Source organism: Antedon mediterranea, chromosome 2 (genome assembly GCF_964355755.1).
Source record: "Antedon mediterranea chromosome 2, ecAntMedi1.1, whole genome shotgun sequence".
Taxonomy (NCBI): domain Eukaryota; kingdom Metazoa; phylum Echinodermata; class Crinoidea; order Comatulida; family Antedonidae; genus Antedon; species Antedon mediterranea.
The window spans coordinates 10,518,133-10,538,013 of NC_092671.1; the positions used below are offsets into that span (position 1 = coordinate 10,518,133).

General features: G+C 33.3%; 2 protein-coding genes across 3 annotated transcripts; both read left to right on the forward strand.

Moving 5' to 3' along the window:
• Positions 1-135: 135 nt before the first annotated feature.
• On the forward strand, positions 136-14,515 carry LOC140040367 (glucose-6-phosphate exchanger SLC37A2-like). Its single transcript, XM_072086255.1, has 15 exons — positions 136-311; positions 4,839-4,920; positions 6,570-6,675; positions 7,181-7,395; positions 7,582-7,658; positions 8,665-8,831; positions 9,144-9,181; positions 9,518-9,574; positions 9,853-9,946; positions 10,322-10,470; positions 10,878-10,926; positions 11,357-11,430; positions 11,844-12,017; positions 12,157-12,254; positions 13,098-14,515. The coding sequence occupies exons 1-15, from the start codon at positions 250-252 to the stop codon at positions 13,126-13,128; spliced, it is 1,473 nt and encodes a 490-aa protein (XP_071942356.1). The 5' UTR covers positions 136-249; the 3' UTR covers positions 13,129-14,515.
• Positions 14,516-14,648: 133 nt separating this feature from the next.
• Positions 14,649-19,863, forward strand: LOC140040368 (uncharacterized). Of its 2 annotated transcripts, none has more exons than XM_072086257.1 (8): positions 14,649-14,809; positions 15,274-15,374; positions 15,545-15,631; positions 15,725-16,195; positions 16,475-16,591; positions 16,842-16,962; positions 17,470-17,660; positions 19,360-19,863. In XM_072086257.1, the coding sequence occupies exons 1-8, from the start codon at positions 14,697-14,699 to the stop codon at positions 19,533-19,535; spliced, it is 1,377 nt and encodes a 458-aa protein (XP_071942358.1). In that variant the 5' UTR covers positions 14,649-14,696; the 3' UTR covers positions 19,536-19,863. The 2 variants fall into 2 exon arrangements, with proteins under 2 accessions (XP_071942358.1, XP_071942357.1); XM_072086256.1 differs by having other exon boundaries at positions 15,725-16,240; positions 19,360-19,861.
• The last annotated feature ends 18 nt before the right edge of the window (positions 19,864-19,881 follow it).

Here is a 19,881-nt window from a genome sequence, read left to right on the forward strand (position 1 = left end):
TAATTAATCATGAATTATTCATGATTTCTGCCCACGTTCGTCCTTTTGCCTGGAAAAAAAAATTACGCAAACGGCCTTTGATTGGCAATTTGGTCGCTAGAGGTCGTTTATTTTCAGATCGAGGAGTCGAGCGTTTAGGTGACACCGAAAACAACAACATCGTCGGGGGAGAGGAGAGCGAGAGAGAGGAGCTTCATGGATAATAGAAGATAAATAATAACAAAAGTCAATATTTTACAGCTTTTTGTTATGGCTTCTAGGAATATACCGCTTGGTATTTGGTGTTTACAAAAATGTAGTACTGAGACAAGGTAAGTAGCCTAGATGGCCGGAAAAGACACTCTCATGCAGCGAGCAAAACGATGGTACTTGGACTCGACTGTGGACCGACTATTTAATGAACGATAACATTTGTTGCCGTGCTCTGTGCGGAACCGCCGATTGTTTGATCATTCGGGTGCAGGTCAAGTCGGCCCTAAACCGTCTCGGCCAAAGTCAAGTCGGCCCCACGTCAAGTCGGCCCCAAGTCAACTCGGCCCCAAGTCAAGTCGGCCTCAAGTCAACTCGGCCTCACGTCAACTCGGCCAAAAACTGATCGGTCAACTCGGCCACAATAAAGTATGGAATGCAAAAAGTACTTAATATTATTATGATTCTTACTATCCACGCTTTAAAAAAAATGAATAAAAAAAAAAATATAATTAAATAATATCATATAAAAAAATGAACTCATTGCCAATATGAATATAAGTACCCGCGTGTTACAAAAACACGTGCAGGTACCGCATTTTAGTAAATCGAAGACGGAGGCCTACGTTCCACCATTTGGCCATAGAAAAAAATGATTGTACATCGTTTTTGTCCATGATTTGCGTTTAGAAAAAAGGGGAATCCCCCGGTCAGTGAAAACACGTAGCAGTTGTAGATATCGAAAAAGCTGCCAAAGGCGCAGGGAGGCGCAGCTACGAATTGTTTTCAATTGTGCAATTTGAAATTTTATTAAACGTATTAATAAAGGAAAGTTGGTGAAATCATTCCTATTTTTTTTGCTAAATATATTATTGTCTAAATATTAATATTCATTAAAAGTCAGAATTATTTATAGTTAAAAAATTGTGATGAAATATTATTTTATCAATCCCCTTCATTTGCACTTTTTGCGTTCCATACTTTAGCGGGGCCGAGTTTACCGATTATTTTTTGGCCGAGTTGACGTGAGGCCGAGTTGACTTGAGGCCGAGTTGACTTGAGGCCGAGTTGACTTGAGGCCGAGTTGACTTGAGGCCGACTTGACTTGAGGCCGACTTGACTTTGGCCGAGACGGTTTAGGGCCGACTTGGATCGAAATTGATCATTCACTCGGTATTTTGTTTTGCGAGCGTACGTCTAGAAGAAGCCCCGAAAAAGCACACTGGGTGAAGGCAATTAATGCAATTCTTATTATAGCTCTATCTATGATATTTATTTACAATTTGTTGAGGAAATTAATGCCAATGTAAATACTGTAGGTGATATTGATATACAGTTGAGTACGTATCGGATCGGCTGGTGGTCTAGAAAAAAATAATCGGATGTCATAATGTGAACTACAGTACATGATACCATATAATAATAATATATTATGTGTAATATATTAATATTCACTATAATCCTCTATGATGATGATACATTATACGCCGTGGTTAGGATTCCGGCACCGGAACTCAACTGCCCAGCGTTAGGGAATCCGACACGCTATTGCGCATGCGCAGAGCGAGGTAATCGGCGACTCTATACTTATCATCAATAACAGCGATGGATCGTTTCATGAGCTGCGCCACAACACACGGCGAACTAGCCTAGATGCCTACTAATATGGGATCCACTAATCTAGGCTAGGGCTACCAGTTAGACGTGACCAGTGGGCCTATAGTATTTATTTTGTAATTAAAAAATGGTTGCTTCATTCATATATAAACTTCATATCATTATGAATTATATAATTACATGACTAGTTTTATGATTTTTCATAACGCATTATACTGTACACAAAGAACTTAAGTTCTTTGCTGTACATAAACAACATGCAATCACAAGTTGATTTTTTGACACGGCAGCCACCGTGTGGATGTGAAAAAACTGTTCGGGAAGTCAGGGTTGCAACGCTAAAAACAGCATTACGATTCTTAAATCTTAGATAGATACTGATACTTATTAATATCATTATAAATATTATAATATAATATATAATTAGTCGTATTTTAATTATTAATTCATGTATGGCATAGGCCATGAAGTTTCATCCATCGCTCTCTCGCTCGCGCAACGACTATCTAGGCTACAGTAAATCCCTATAACACTCCGACTCTCCTTGGTGTGGCACTATTAGTGCAAGCTATAATTCACTTCCCAGAGCTCTGGGCATGCGCAATAGCGTGTCGGATTCCCTAACGGTGGGCAGTTGAGTTCCGGTGCCGGAATCCTAATCACGGCGTACATTATACTTCATAGCCACACATAAATACTGAAGTCTTCCAGATGACTGGATATCATTATCAGCTAATGTCTGTCCTATTTATAAGAAGGGAGATAAATCATCACCAGCAAACTATAGACCCATTTCATTAACATCAGTATGCTGTAAGCTACTGGAACATATCCTATTTCACAACATCACGGCTCATATTGAAAAGTTCAACATCATCAAGCCATACCAGCATGGCTTTCTGAAGAAACATTCATGTGAAACTCAACTCTTAAACACAATTGAAGAAATCAGCCGCCATCTTGACCAAGGATGTAAACGCCAAATTGATGTACAAATACTTGACTTCAGTAAAGCGTTTGACACGGTTGCGCATCAGAGACTACTCCACAAACTCAGCAAATATGGAATATCAGGACAAACTCTAAACTGGATCCAGTATTGGCTTACAAATAGAAACCAATGTGTCATAGTTGATGGGGAGATATCAAAAACAGCAAAGGTAACATCAGGAGTGCCTCAAGGCACGGTACTTGGTCCGTTAATGTTTCATCAATGACATCGGAGACGATATTAGCACCGGTACAACCATAACATTATTTGCTGATGGCTGTTTACTCTTTCGACCTGTAAATAAAAAGCAGACCAAGAACAACTACAACATGACCTTGATCAAGTAGTCCAATGGTCTAAAAAATGGCAGATGTCTTTTAATCCATCAAAATGCTATACAATGAACATGACGAGGAGTAAAAATCCACTTACACTTGAATACAAGATGAAAGGAGAGATTCTAACCACTGTCAAGAGCAGCAAAGACCTTGGAGTCTTAATAACAAATGATCTATCATGGGAACCACACATAAACCAAGTTATAACCGATTCCAATAAGATTCTAGGCTTCCTAAGGAGAAACTTCTCTCGATGCGACTCTCGTATTAAGGCAACTGCCTATCAATCACTAGTTCGTCCAAAACTTGAATATGCAGCTACAGTATGGGATCCCCATCAATCACAACTTATAAACAAGCTTGAAATGGTACAACGAAGAGCTGCAAGATTTGCAACATCCGATTACAGAAGAACATCAAGTGTGACATCCATGCTACACACACTACACTGGCCAACTCTTCAACAACGTAGGAAAAAGAAAAGATTAATGTTATTGTTACGCTACAGTATGGGATCCCCATCAATCACAACTTATAAACAAGCTTGAAATGGTACAACGAAAAGCTGCAAGATTTGCAACATCCGATTACAGAAGAACATCAAGTGTCACATCCATGCTACACACACTACACTGGCCAACTCTTCAACAACGTAGGAAAAAGAAAAGATTAATGTTATTGTTACGCTACAGTATGGGATCCCCATCAATCACAACTTATAAACAAGCTTGAAATGGTACAATGAAAAGCTGCAAGATTTGCAACATCCGATTACAGAAGAACATCAAGTGTCACATCCATGCTACACACACTACACTGGCCAACTTTTCAACAACGTAGGAAAAAGAAAAGATTAATGTTATTGTTACTAAAATGAGCTATTAATGAGGAGTTAGCCATTGACATTCCATCATATGTTAAGAAACCATCACGTCAACAACGAAATACGAACTTGCATAAATATACGCCGATCTTCTGTTGTACACAATGCTACAAATAAAGTTTTCTGCCCAGAACATTAAATGACTGGAACAGCCTCCCGACCGAACCCGCGCTGTCTCAAAAAGCCGCATTTGAGCAAGCCCTTGATAAATTCATAAAAAGTTTATAGATAAATAAATAAAACTGAGCACACGTGGCGTACCGTAAGCTGCAAACCCACTGGATTATAGTGCTGAAATCAGCGATGTCCAGTCATCATTCTGAAGATTCTGAAGATTCTGTACTTTTTAGGCCTACTAGGCCTAGCCTAGCTAGATTAGACTCTCTCTAGACTCTACTACTTACTTACTAATACTAGCCTAGTCTACTGGCCTAGTAGGCTTAGTTAGAGGCTATTGGCTAGGCCTAAAGCCGCATAGATGGGTAGGCCTAGCCGTAAGTAGTAGGCCTTGGCCTAGGCTTGGATGAGGCCCACTGTACTAAGTAATATTAGTATGTTAAATTGATGTAAATAAGGATAATAATAAGGCCCTTGCCTTGGGGCCTGGCTGGTAACAAATCTCTTTTCAAAATTGGTTTGCCTTGATTGATTGAATTGTTTTGTATTTTCAATGATTGAAATGAAATAAATATTCCAAGATATATAATATACTGTGTCTGTGGGCTATGATGTATGTAGGCTAGGCCTATCTTATATTTATATTATACTGCAGTATGTGAACTTGTTTTACATTCATTTTGTTTTTTTTTTCTTTAAACAGATATCGAATACTGGTTTTATCATTAACATTTATGGCATACACTAGCTACCATTTATCACGGAAGCCAATTAGTGTTGTTAAGGTACAGTAAGACAAAGTTCTTTTAACAAAGTTAATTTTTAATATGGTAGAAAATTAAAAATATTGACTGTTCTTTACCTTTTCAATGTTATGCTTTAAATATATATATATATATATATTGTCCTATAAAACAATTTTGTACACATTTTTTGGTGAATATGCCATTTTAATGTCACATAATAGTTCTTCACCTGATTTTTTTCTACAAAAGTGAATCTCTGCAAAATGGCCTATTCAAAGTCTGATTTTATTAATCTTTATTTTTCAGATTTTTGTTTTTTTTTAAATCTTTAAACATCAATGAATAGCTTTCAATAGATTATTTCATGGACCTATGCATTTATATAGTTCCATGTATTATTATTAAAATTAGTTCTTAAATTCTTAAACTTCAGAAACTTTTGAATTGTTAGTTTATAGTGCACTCTCCTTATATTTGCCCTTCATTGCATTGAGGTCTTTGTCATGAATTGTACTACAATTGCATTCCACTCTAATAATAGGTAATCGTCTGAAATTGGTTTGTTTGCTTTTATGACCTTTGTCACTGATTGATAAGTGTTTTTAGTTTTGCTTACAGTAGTTGCTAACTGTTGATAAATAACAGTATACTAAAATTGTTTTAATTATTCCAATATATACAGTATATATAATGTGAGATAATATGGGAGGTGCTGCTGTCTACCACTTTTAGTGAAAATAGAATTTAAAATATTCAAAGTATAGCAATGCAGTACAACAACAATGACTTCAGTAGTACCCTTTCTTTCAAAAATTTTCTCAACATATCTATTGTTTTTTAACAATGAGTTAAAGACCCCTTCCCTGCAATTTTGGACGTTTTTTGGAAAATAATACATATATATCACTTTAAAAACATTAAACCATGTCATTCCTTATCTTAAATGTACGTTTTATGGTAAATTATGATAAAAAGTGAGAAACAATGCACTACCTAAGTAGCTCGCGGCGATCGACCTCTCGTGGACGGTCTTAGGCCTAGCCTAGCTAGGCTTAAGTTTTGTAGGCCTAGCTGGTAAATATCGGTAACGTACGAACATCGTACGCGAGCTATATACCTATCCTGACGTTGTATAGTTGCTGCATTAATTGTCTTTCTATTTTTGCCAGACTCCGTTGATACAAATTGGGGAAAACCCGGTATTTTCGCTGAAAAGTTAGGAGTCTTCCATTTGTTTTGGCCTCACGATCGATCGAAAAGTGGGGGAATTACAGGTGAAAAACAAAAATATCAATCCGCGCGCAATGCATTTTGGGATTTATAGCGGGCCGCTATAATTATTAGAATCGGCTTATTTTTCACATTTTTAACCGTTTAAAGACGAAAAAAGTTATCGCAATAGGACCATATAGTATTATTTTTACATTAAATATAGTTTGTGATCTTAAATTAGATCTAAAAAACGTAGGGAATGGGGCTTTAACTTTCTCACCCACTCCTTGAAAACATTATGAAAGTATGCTCTACAACAATAGAACTATGTAAAAGAAACAATAAGTGTAATTGTCTTATTTTTCACACTGATTACTATATTAGACCCTGGATAGACCAGAAGGAATTCCTGGTATTAGAAGTTTGGTCTGAGATTTATTAAATTAATTGTCACGTTGCTCAATATATTTTCACAGGAAGTCCTTCATCAGAATTGTACCTTGTTGTCAGAGGATGAATGGAAACCAATCCTGACACCAGAGGAGGCAAATGAAACATGCTGGTGTTGCTATAAACCATTTGGTAAAGACTATGTTTCTGATTGCAGTATTCCACATTCTTGCAATGTAGCCATAATGTTTTATAATACACTGTACAGGGATGCATATTTTTTAATACAGTTATACAGGTGTATACATGATCAAGATATAACATTGATTGAGCAAAGGATTATAAATGTATAAGATTATACATGGATTTGGAGTTTTGTGTCTTTTGTTAACCTACATTATAGGGAGTAGGATTATATTTGACCATATACAATTACAGTATTTAAACAAGATTTCTAAAAAAAAAAAATTATAGCTGACCTGTAGTTTAAACTGATTTTATACAGGAAAAAAAAAGTTAGCCAAATTTGTTTTACTACTACTATTTTTATATTGTATTATAATATATACCTATATATTCTATTACTCATTAATTCACTATCTTATCTCTTTTTTTATAAATCTACTTAACTTAATACTGTATCATGTAAATTAATTACAACCTATTTAATTGTTTATTGTTTAATATTTTACTTCAGATCAAGCAAATGCAAAGGGGCTCCTGGGTGGATTGGATACGTCATTTTTATTTGCCTACGCCATTGGCATGTTCTTTAGCGGTCATGTTGCTGAACGCATGAACCTTCGGTATTTTCTAACAGGCGGAATGTTGCTCAGTGGATTGTTTACAGCACTTTTTGGATTAGGATATTTTTGGAATATTCACAGCTATGCATACTTTGTTATTATTCAGGTATTGAATAAGTCTTATAAGTCATATTTTTCAGTAATTTTATACATGCTTTGAATTAGTAAGGAGCAAAAAAAAACAAACAATCTTTAAGCACTGTGAAAACAAGTGAAATATGCTAGCACTGAAAGTGAAGTCTAGTAATGTACTGTATATAAAATAACAACATGCATTTTCTCCTGTCACTAGATATTTGGAGGTCTTATGCAATCTAGTGGTTGGCCTTCCGTTGTCACGTGTATAGGAAATTGGTTTCCAAAAGGAAGGTTAGTTATTGTGTGAAGTGGGTTATTATTATTATTTCAACATTATTGTTTATAATACTAGATAAAAGTTCCTTGTGAGTGCAAGAAAAGAAAGAATATAATACATGATATCTCTTATCTTAGGATATTTATCACTAAACTGCCTTTTAATACATCTTATTTTTTGTACAATGTATCAGTAATTGCACAGTATAGTAATCGAATTGAAAGTTTAATTATTAACTAATTTGCCATTGAAACCTTTTTTAAAAGTAAACAAAATTGTTTAGTTTAATTGAATGAAACAGTAATCAAATGAGTAAACTGATTTCTAAGGTCACAAGGTCAGTCATTATAGTGGACTTCCTTCATATTTGTTTTAGTTATTTATTTCTAAATATTTAACCTCTAAATTAGAGGAGGTCAATGTATGTGTAGCTTAAGCTCTGTCTACACTATCAAACTACTTTAACAAAAAAATGTGATATAAATATGGTAGTGATATTTCCAAATATGGTGGTGATATGCCCAAATATAGTAGTAATATGACATCATCATATATGGACACGTCACATTTTGTTGTCACATGTTTGATCCATGGTTTGATAGTGTAAACAGAGCTTTAGCACTAATTATATACATACATTTGATTTTTAAATCTACATAATTTCTCTAATATTGATTTTCAAACCATGATATATTAGTACACACCTACATTAGAACCTCTATTAAGAGATACCTTCAGGACACACAAAAGTGTCCCCTTAACAGGAGCGGCCAATCCTCTGTAGTGGTTGAGTGTACAGTGGTGTTAAAACATATGTCCACTTAATAGGGGTGTCCTCTGAATAGTTGTTGGCTGTAGTGTTAAAACATATACTTCCCTTTGTTTGTTTCACAAGAAAAATGTCCCCTTGATATTAAGTTGTGTCCCCTGAGTAGAGGTTCTACATGTACTTTATTATGCTGGTATCTCGATGCTTGACTATGATTATGAACATGAAAGTATTGTTGGTTTTTTTTTCAGACGTGGCATCATCATGGGAATATGGAACTCGCACACCAGTATTGGCAACATTCTTGGATCTCTAATCGCTGCCATCTGGGTAGATGATGACTGGGGTTGGTCTTTTATTGTGCCAGGAATTATTATTGCTGGAATGGGACTTATCATATTTCTCTTTTTAGTTGTTTGTAAGTATACTATAACCATATGGATCATGGCAATGCAATTTTATACTCGGCTTTATCTAAAAAATAAAGTTCAATTTTTAAATTATAATCAACCTAAATGCAACCTGTAAAAACAGGACTTTTCTACTATTTGACCTAGCCTAAATGTGTCCAACTTCAGAAGTGTTGACTGTATAATGTTTAATTTTTCAGTAATTCATTTTGTACGATTTTATTTTTGATTAATATTACAATACAAATGTTTTAAAAATAAAGGTATTGTATTTGTTTAACCTGATATACAATTTATCAAATATGTTTAATCATTTGCAGATCCAGAAGATGTTGGTTGTGCACCAGTAAATAAAAAAGTGAGTTATTATAATTATAAGTGAGGGGTGTAATATGATTTAATAATAAATTGGAGTATTAAAAACGATGTAATCATGGATCTATAAATTAAATCTAATTTATAGGTCCATGATATAATCATATGGTTGTCCATGATCAGCATGCTAGAGTTTAGCATGTACTTTACATTTAAATAAATCACTGATAATAGATAGTGCCATCTGAAGCATACTGAGTACCCAATTCTGCAATAGCCATTCTGTTTGTGCAAGTATATTTATTAATTCTATATTTAAATGTTTGTATACTCTTATATTGGTCTTATTTTTTGTATTTGTTTCTTATGTTTGTTTTAGAAGGATACTCATTCTCAAGAAGAAGCAATATCATTACGTGGGGCTCTTTTAATACCAGTAAGTTCACACAGGAACCACTAATATTTAGTTTTAGATTTTACACAGTAAAGACCTTGTTTAAGTATTTTACCTGTAAGGTACTAGGCCGTAGCTAAAAATAATTAACTACAAACAGTTTTTCTTTTCATATTGTCATAATGACATTAGCAGTCTATTTCGTGAGATACCTACCTGTATAGACTCTACATATGAGATGTAGAGTCTATACAGGTAGGTATCTCACTCATAGACTACCAACACCACTGTTGGTTTGTGTAATATTTGTTTTCTTTCAGGGAGTAGTGGAATTTTCATTGTGTTTATTTTTTGCAAAACTTGTTAGTTATACATTTCTATATTGGTTACCTCTGTACATCAGTCAAGTTGATCGTAAGTAACTCTTTAATCAAAGTTTGTCTTTTATTGATTTCCACACATAATAAATAAGATAATTGTAAGATGTAAACATATATTTATGGGAGATGTGTGGCTGATGTTAACAAACATATGATGATTATCATGCATATAGGCATATTTATTTGAGATGCTTCACTTTTGGCACAAAAATTCTGGTGCAGTCAAATACTGTACAAATATAAAAAAATGTCCTTCATTGCAATGCATGAAAGATTTAATGTGGTTTTACTTATTTCATTTATTAGCTGCTAATTAAGTTTTTCATTCATCAAGCCATTTAGGATATGAATCACTACTAAATGTTCACTTTTGCGTCGTGTATCATAAATCACCAACTTTTTTTCACAGCTGATTTATCTAATAAAAAGAGTGCAGACCTGTCGACGTTGTTTGATGCTGGTGGTATATTTGGTGGAATTTTAGCAGGACTTATTGTAGATATGACATCAGCTAGTGGGCTAACAGTATTTGTAATGTTGGTGTTTGCTGCTCCTATGGTATGCTGTTTTAAAAAAAAATGTATTATTATGGTATAAAACATACAAACCAGCAACCGCTAAATACAGAATATCTATTGGTCCAAAAAGAACACATTTTTTTTTTACACAAAATATACAAAATATATCAAAAATATGTAATAGCTCATTGAAATTGGATGTTAATATCAGATTAATTGTAATAGACAATTAAACATCACATAGAAAGTGAACAATCATTGCAATAAATTAGATCTTCTGTCTACACAATGAAACAAATATAAAATTTTAAATAATACAACTTGATCATTTATAAACCTATAAACATAGCCAATAATAAATAAATTATTGTTTTTGTCTTTAGTTTTTTGTTTTTAGCTGGTTCATTCTATGGAATACTTTAATTTTATTGTTATGTTTAATTTCAGATGTTTTTATACCACCTGTTTGGCAACTCCAGTTCATTTCTTAGAATAGGTATGTATGGTTATAAAACATAAATAATAATAATAATAATAGTGATAGTTCATTCTTATATAGCACATATAAGCAAACTCTCAATGCTGTGAACATTATCACCCCAGTCAATTTTTGTTGGATCAAACACGTATGGAAACATCCTTCCATAATGCAGCTAGTAATCAGCTCAAAGTTGTGTCTTGATCTAACCGGGTACCCATTTATACACCTGGGTGGAAAGAGGCAAACGTAAGTAAAGTATCTTGCCTACGGATACAAGCAATGCGGCGAGAGTTGGATTCGAACCTCAGTCTCACGATCAGTAGTCCAACGTCCAACACACTGTGCCACACGCCCTCAACTCAATAAATCAACAAATGTTCTTTTGTGCTAGTAACATAACTAATGAACATTAGTCAATTGCAAAATTGTTTTTCTTAAATTTCAGCATTATTAATAGTAACAGGATTTTTTGTGAATGGTCCTTATGCATTGATAACGACTGCAGTATCAGCTGATCTTGTAAGTTTTATCATTCTAAATCTATAATCATTAATTTCCTTAATATATATACTGTATACATTATATCTTGTCTAAATACTCTCACTTTCACTGATGAAGGGCCAGTGAGAGTGAAAAAAATTGTTCTGACTCTTTTAATTTATCGTTTTGTTTTAGCTTTTTTCTTACTTTATTTTGTATCTCCATTGAGTATCCACTGATACCCACAGAAGTGTCATTTTTCAGTAATTTGCCTTTGGATTTATATATATTAATTGTTATCAACTGAATGAAATTCATCTGATATCTGACGTGAAGTGTAATAATAGCTAGCTTGTTGACAGATGCAATTTGAACCATTTGAATCATAAACACCCATCAACTTAACCTTTATCATTATTTTACTTGATAAGTTGTATGTTTTATTTTCATAGGGTACACATGAATCACTTAAAGGCAATGCTAAAGCTCTTTCTACAGTCACAGCAATAATAGATGGTACTGGGTCAATAGGTGCTGCCATAGGCCCTCTCTTAGCTGGACTTTTAGGCAACAGTTGGAGCCATGTTTTTACTATGTTGATAGTTGCAGATGTTCTTGCAGCATTGGTAAATGTTTTATGTTATTTTTTCCACAAAAAGTTTTTCTGTAATAAGTATTTTATTTCTCAGGTTGAGAATTTTATATATAATTGTAGATGCAGAAATATTATATAATAATTTTGTTATATACTTTGGTTATTTTCAGTTGATTTTACGTCAAGTTTTTAATGATATTATTAAACTACGTCTGAGGTACAGAGCAGAGTACAGGAGTTTGAATAGTGATACTGAAAATGGATCAAAGTAAGTTAAATTTGTAGTACTAATTAGTAAGTATTTTTTCATTTAGTTTTGTGAAGAATTCGTATGTGATGAATTCGTATGTGATGAATTCGTATGTGAAGAATTTGTATGTGGAGAATTCATATGTGGAGAATTCATATGTGGAGAATTCATATGTGGAGAAATCATATGTGGAGAATTCATATGTGGAGAATTCATATGTGGAGAATTTATATGTGGAGAATTCATATGTGCAGAATTCATATGTGGAGAATTCATATGTGCAGAATTCATATGTGGAGAATTCATATGTGGAGAATTCATATGTGGAGAATTCATATGTGGAGAATTCATATGTGGAGAATTCATATGTGGAGAATTCATATGTGGAGAATTCATATGTGGAGAATTCATATGTGCAGAATTCATATGTGCAGAATTCATATGTGGAGAATTCATATGTGCAGAATTCACACGTGGAGAATTCACACGTGGAGAATTCACACGTGGAGAATTCACACGTGGAGAATTCACACGTGAAGAATTCACACGTGAAGAATTCACACGTGAAGAATTCACACGTGAAGAATTCACACGTGAAGAATTCACACGTGAAGAATTCACACGTGAAGAATTCACACGTGAAGAATTCACACGTGAAGAATTCACACGTGAAGAATTCACACGTGAAGAATTCTTAAGTGAATTTATTGTATTGCAATCGAGTGATTTAACAGATCATTTTATAATAAAACAAATACATACATACAAACATATTAAAGCTTGAAATTGTTGACAGATAAAAATATACATTTATTTAAAAAAAATTAAATTAACTAACAAAAATTGTATTTTGTTTTTCAGACCACTTCTTCAAAATTCTGCTGATGAATGACTATAAAAGTTTAACTACTATTATAAGTAGCTTCCTGTTCGACATTCCACCAAATTGAAATGTGTTTACCAAAGCAATTACTAATGACACAAGCTGTTTTTAATTGTTTGGTATACAAATTTGTACTTTACGCTAAATATATTTTATCGGTTTTGTTTTTCGTAAATTATCTGACAATATTCCATTTGATGCATAATGCTTGTTTTAACAAATTGTTTTAAAATAATCAAGGGTTTGAATATACATAATTTTTATTGGGTCATATTTTTGTAGTGATCTATATTATATACTTTGGGATGTTTAATCAAATTTTTAATGTTTTACCCTATGTTGTATGTGCAACATATTTTAACAATTGTAAATATTTAACACTAAATACTATAAACAAAGTGTTGAATAATGTTATTAACCTATGTATATACAATGGAAACATTTTTAGCAGACAAGATTTTACCATTGCGTTTTGTATACTATAATATTAAAACAAACATGCTTTTAATGTATTTAATTCATATTCTATATATTCTATACTATATTAATTATTGAGTTTTGTATATATAAATTGGTTATACATTTAAGTATGCTGCTATATAATACAGTATTATTAGCACATGTATATTTTCTACACTTTATTTTACCTGATTACGGCTGGAACCAGTTTAAGAGGTGTATATTGGTACAGAGTACAGTGCTTAAAATGTGTAATTTTGCAGTTTAAAACACCATAAACATCAAATTGAGTATCTTGTATATATAATGTAAATTACACTAGATTTTACCTCATTACTGCTGGAACCAGTTTAAGAGGTGTATATTGGTACAGAGTACAGTACTTAAATGTGTGATTTTGCTGTTTAAAACACCATCGAATTCAGTATATTGTATATAATGTAAATTTTTGGGCGAGTGTTAAAGGTTTTATTTTGCAATAGTATCTATGAAATTATTCAAATATTCATACATCCTGACCACTAGAATATATTACATTGTATCGAAGGTCAATAGTAACTAAAGTTACGAGAGGATGAAAGTTTAAATAAATGGTTATTGCAATTTATTAACAATATAAAGGCTGACCGTAGTACAATTAGTAGATGATTGTATATAAGATCATAAAGTCATTTACACACACAATTTTGTCTTGCAGTGTATTTGACAGTATTCAATAAAAGTTTTTTTTTTTATTGTAATACTGTACTGTACCACAGTATATAAATTACTTCCTATGTAATAATTATAGAGGAGATTCATAAGAAGATTATTTGGTAAAATATACAGTTTTTAATTCATTGTTCTTATTCAATCACATTGAAAATTTGAAAAAACTGTATGGGAATAGTCTTAGATTTTAAATATGGGTTAGGTTGTAACATTACTTATACAAATATATTTAAAAATGAAAAATACAATTTCAAAGGTATGTTTGTGAAGTATATGTACTGTACTATCAAAATTCAAGGAATTATCTCACTCTTTTGACTACAATAGAGGGCTCTTTCTTTTCTTTCGAGCGAGCGAAAGAGAGCGACTCGAGCGAACACACGCACGGAGCATGCAGAAATAACATAATGGAAACGACAAAACAAAGTAAAGAAGACTATTTAAAACGATATTTATCGGGATACACAGAAGAAAAAAAGAAGCATAAGAAAAAAAAGAAACATTCAGTTATAAAACCAAGGTATTATAAGTCACAACTATATTTATATTTGACTTACTAGCTAGGCCTAGTTTTCATTACCGTTTGTTTTCACGGCGGCGACAAGGCTTGCGTCCGCCTGTCTGTATGACATCAATGCCTCATTCGACAGGCCTAGGGTCAGCCATGCATGTCTCATTCACTGTGCCGGTCATCATCTATCTAGCCTAGTCCCCATCGACATATATATACACTGCAATGTGCATAATATAATATGTATAGTGGTACTGCACTTTCGCATTTATTTAGCCAATTTAAAAACATTCACCCGCTGCTTTTTCTCCATGTGCTAACAGTAACAGTAACTCACTGTTTTCTTTCCTTATTATTAACCTTACATAGTAAATGTAGTTTTTAATTGCACGAATAAATGATTAGGCCTATGTGGTTAGTGCACACATAGCCTTATCACACCTAACTGTATTCTTTATTTTTTGTTTTGACAGGACAAGAATATTTGATGATGACGTGGATTTATCTCAATTGAATCCAAATTCTGAAGATAAAGATGACGTTCTCTTCGTTGATGAAGCTCCTCAAGTTGCGGGTAAAACAGTTATTACTCAATAAAAAATAGCCTGATTTAAGCCCCTCTTCTAGCTTGAATTAACATTTAAAATATTGTCAGAACACATAGTTTATAAGTGATGTTTATTTTAATTCTAATTATGTAAGTACTGTACAGTATTTAAATATGTTACTGTTATTTCTTTGCAGAAGTAGTTGATGAACGACCATTAGAAGAAATTGAACTTGAAAAATACAGAACAGGGAAAAAATGGCGTATAATTAATGATGATGAAGGTAAGAAATGTTACACAATTAAAAAAAATACAATTTGATAAGCAACACAATTTTTAATAACCATTCTTCAAGCATATATCTTTGTATTTTCAGGAGAAAATCAGATTAACAGTGATGAAGAAGAAAAAATAAGGCTTGATAAAAAGTCTTACCAAAATAGGCGGCATGATAGCGATTCCGACCAATCTCCACCTAGAAAGAAAAATATGAGGCATGATAGTGATTCTGATCAATCACCACCGAGGAAGAAAAATGTGAGGCATGATAGTGATTCGGACCAATCGCCAACTAGAAAGAAAAATGTGAGGCATGATAGTGATTCGGACCAATCACCACCAAGAAAGAAAAATGTGAGGCATGATAGTGATTCGGACCAATCACCACCTAGAAAGAAAAATGTGAGGCATGGTAGTGATTCCGACCAATCACCACCCAGGAAAAAGCAAAGTTTGAGAAAAAGTAGGGAGTCTGATCAATCGCCTAGAAGAAAGAAAAAAAGACAGCAAGATAGTGGATCTGATCAATCGCCACCGAGAAGAAGAAAACATTTACTTGACGATAAAAGTAAACACAAAGATGAAGGTTGTAAACTTAAAAAAACATTATCTGGTTAGTATACAGGCAAACGTCTTTAGTAATTTACTTTTTTGGTTTTATTAATTAATTTTAATGTTTAATGTTTGTGTGCCCTCCATGCTTGAAAATTGTTATTTTACTGAAAATCTTTCGCTATTTTTTGTGTATGTTTCAATCTGATCTATTAAGGTTTACAGTATACAGAATAAAAATTTCCTAAATAATAAAGGTTTAAAAAATTAACAAAAGTAAATTGCGTTTTCAAAGGTAAATCGGCAGGCCTTCAAGACGCATCGTCAATGCGGATGGAAAATCAACAAAAACGGCAGTCTGATAAGGAGGCACTCGATAGACTTGATCATGAAACGTCTGGAAAGAATGCTGGTAAGAATAATATATTTTTTTAAAGCACCAATTTTTTTTAAAGGGTAAATTAGGAGAATTAAGAGTTTGTTGATTTTAAAATGCATTAGTTCAAAACTAAGATTACAGAATAGAACTTCTGTCTATAATTATTCCATTTTGTTGCCCAATATTTGTCATATATAATATAATTCAATACAGCACCTACTGTTTATTACATAGCACCCTCTATGGCCTTAGAATACTTTTATAAATCTAAACTTTTTTTAAGGTACTGTATATCGTGATAAAAGTGGAAAGAAAAGAGACTTGCATAAGGAAAAATTAAAACATGCAGAAGAATTAAAGAAGGAAGAGGAAGACTCCAAACAATTTAAGGAATGGGGTAAAGGGTAAGTTGTCTACTCATGAATAGCTGCACGATTCCATAATATACTAATAATGAATGTTTATGAGTGTAATGGTACAAATAATGAATGTTTATGAGTGTAATAGTACAAATAATGAATGTTTATGAATAATGGTACAAATAATGGCATAATTGACTGTTCAATAGTGCATACTATTACATGCAATGTGACCCAATCGTCCAATCAAATAACAGGAATTTATTTAGGTGTTAGAATGGCAATTATTTATAATGAACATGATTGATCATTCAATTTTCTCTTTTGTGGTATATTCACTATTAACATTTAAAATTAAATTCCAAATACATTTATTTCTAATTAAAAGCTTACATCTTGAGAAAAAGGATTTATATTCTGTATTATGAAGAAGTGAGTTGTGATATTTACATTTCTTTTTGGACAAATAAAAGTTGTCTGTATCTGTGAAATCGTGACGTCCAAGCAACGTAGAACAGAAAGATAACAAACATTTGTGTTTTTATTTTGAAGAGTTGTTCAAACAAAGAAACATCAGGAGACTATAGTGGATCACATGAAGGAAATGGCAAAACCCTTCGCTAGGTATGAAGGCGATAGAGACTTAGAAGGGATGCTTAAAAACCAAGAGCGGGAAGGTGATCCTATGTTAGCGTTTATTAAGAAAAAATCAGCAAGGACAAACGCAAAAAATAATGTACCAGGTAAGGTTTGCAATGCCCAGTCGGTAGACTTAAAAATTTGCCTTGTCCGTGGCAGATCAAGGATAGACAGGGTCTAAAAATGGTAAAATGAAGGGCTGAGCTTAATATGGAGGTGTGGTGGTGAGGGGGGGCTGGGGCGGATCCAGAGGGGGGGTCCACGGGGTCCGGACCCCCCTAAATTTTAAGGGTGCCCTTTTTTTAGAGGTTCAATATTTTATTCGTGTGACATATTTGTGTGTATATTAGTATGCACAGAGTAAGCTACACTAACCCCAAAAATAATAACAGAAATTTATCACAATGAGCGCGATGTTAAGTTACGGCGGCCGATCAAAGAGCATTGTGAGAGGTGGTGATCCGTGATGATCTCTACTTAAACTTCTAAAAATAGATCGTTTCGCATACTACAGAGGGCGCATGTAAACTTTTTACGATTCAACTCCTCGTACGTTACCATGCGCGCTCTGTCATTGACGCGATTATTTGTCCATTGGTAAACACATTTTTATGTATTATTATTCTGACAATAATTGAACTGTAAACATAATTCTTTTGAGTATTTGTTTATTTACATATCATTCCATCAGATCAACTATTTTTTATTTCCATTACATCCAACCAAACATGTAAAAAATGTAGTTAAAATATCGTACTATCTACCGCGTACGACCATACGCGGTAGATTGTTTACTCAAAAATCATCGAACGGTCTTACACTATACTATTCAACCTTGTTTTTGTAGTTGAGCCTCTCATGACCTGGGATTTGTTTGTCTTCCTACGCCAAGATAATATAGTTCTACAAGCCATGTGCTTTTTTCTCTGAGAAATATTTATTATAAGTGCCATTTGTTTACACAACGTTCGTGGCTAAAAACGATCATTTTCGGCAATGTTTTAGACCCTATATTTCGAAAACTACAAGTCAGATTTTCGTAATTCTTTCTTTATTGGAATATTGAAACAAAATACCAACAGATAATGTTTAAATTGGTTGAAAAATAACAACTTTTAATTTTGCATCGTTATCCCTGCTAATAAAGTGTCATTTCCGGCGAACTAGAAAGGTGCCATTTATCATGGATTTTGCGTGCGAGAGTGCCATTTCCGGCCATCTAAGTGTGTCCTGTAACAAAATTCGCTTCGCCACAACCCCCACCATGGGGGGGCTGTGGCTCAAATACTCAATATCTGATGTGCCCTTTTTATCGGCGGACCCCCCCCTCTCAACAATGTCTGGATCCGCCCCAGGGGGGGGGGGATGTTTGGATCCGACCCTGCTTGTAGGAAATGTGAGAATTTGGATATTAAAATTTACTCAGTTTAATAACATGTTTTACTGTTCAATCAGTCAATTTGTACTTCTGTAAATTAAAAGATGGCTTGACAGTAAATAGAATGCAATTTTAACATCCTTTGGGAACGTTATTATTAATTTTATTTTTTTCATTTATTTATTTGACCAACAATTCATAATATAAAATATACAGAGATGAATTGGTCAGGGACTGCTAAAGTAAATAAGATGACTATAACTACAAGAGTTAAGCTATGATTGTTCAGCGCTTAGAGTCGTCCTGCATTTTGCGCTATAGTAAATTGAACATTTTATTATTATTATTATTGTTTGAGCTGTGAAATGTCCATACAGTTTTATGTATATTTCGGTATGTATAATTTTCTTAACTGTTTATTTCAGAAAAACCAAAGTATAAAGGACGTGCACCACCCCCAAATAGGTTCAACATTCCTCCGGGATACAGATGGGATGGAGTGGACAGATCTAATGGATTTGAAAAGAAACATTTTGAAAGATTATCTAGTAAAAAAGCAATGGAAGAAGTGAAATATAAATGGAATGTTGAAGATATGTAACATTTCAACAAATGTTTGTTTGTGTTTCCCAGTTAATCTCTGAAATTGGTGAAAAATTTCAATGTCAGTTGAAGATGTTCCAGACTGGAATCCTATTCAACATTTTACTAGTCACATCATGTGAAATTATGATTAATGGAAAAGAATATGAAAATATAGCTATTGCTATAGTTCTTAACAATTTTATACCTGTAAGATATGAACAATGATCGCCTGATCAGAATAGTGCAAGAAGTTAATCAAATGATTTAACATTTTTAAATCTCCATGAAAAGTAGCTGGAGGTTTTCCTTTGATTGTTGCTCACCTGGGTTGGTCATTACAGTAATTTATTTTTTATATAATA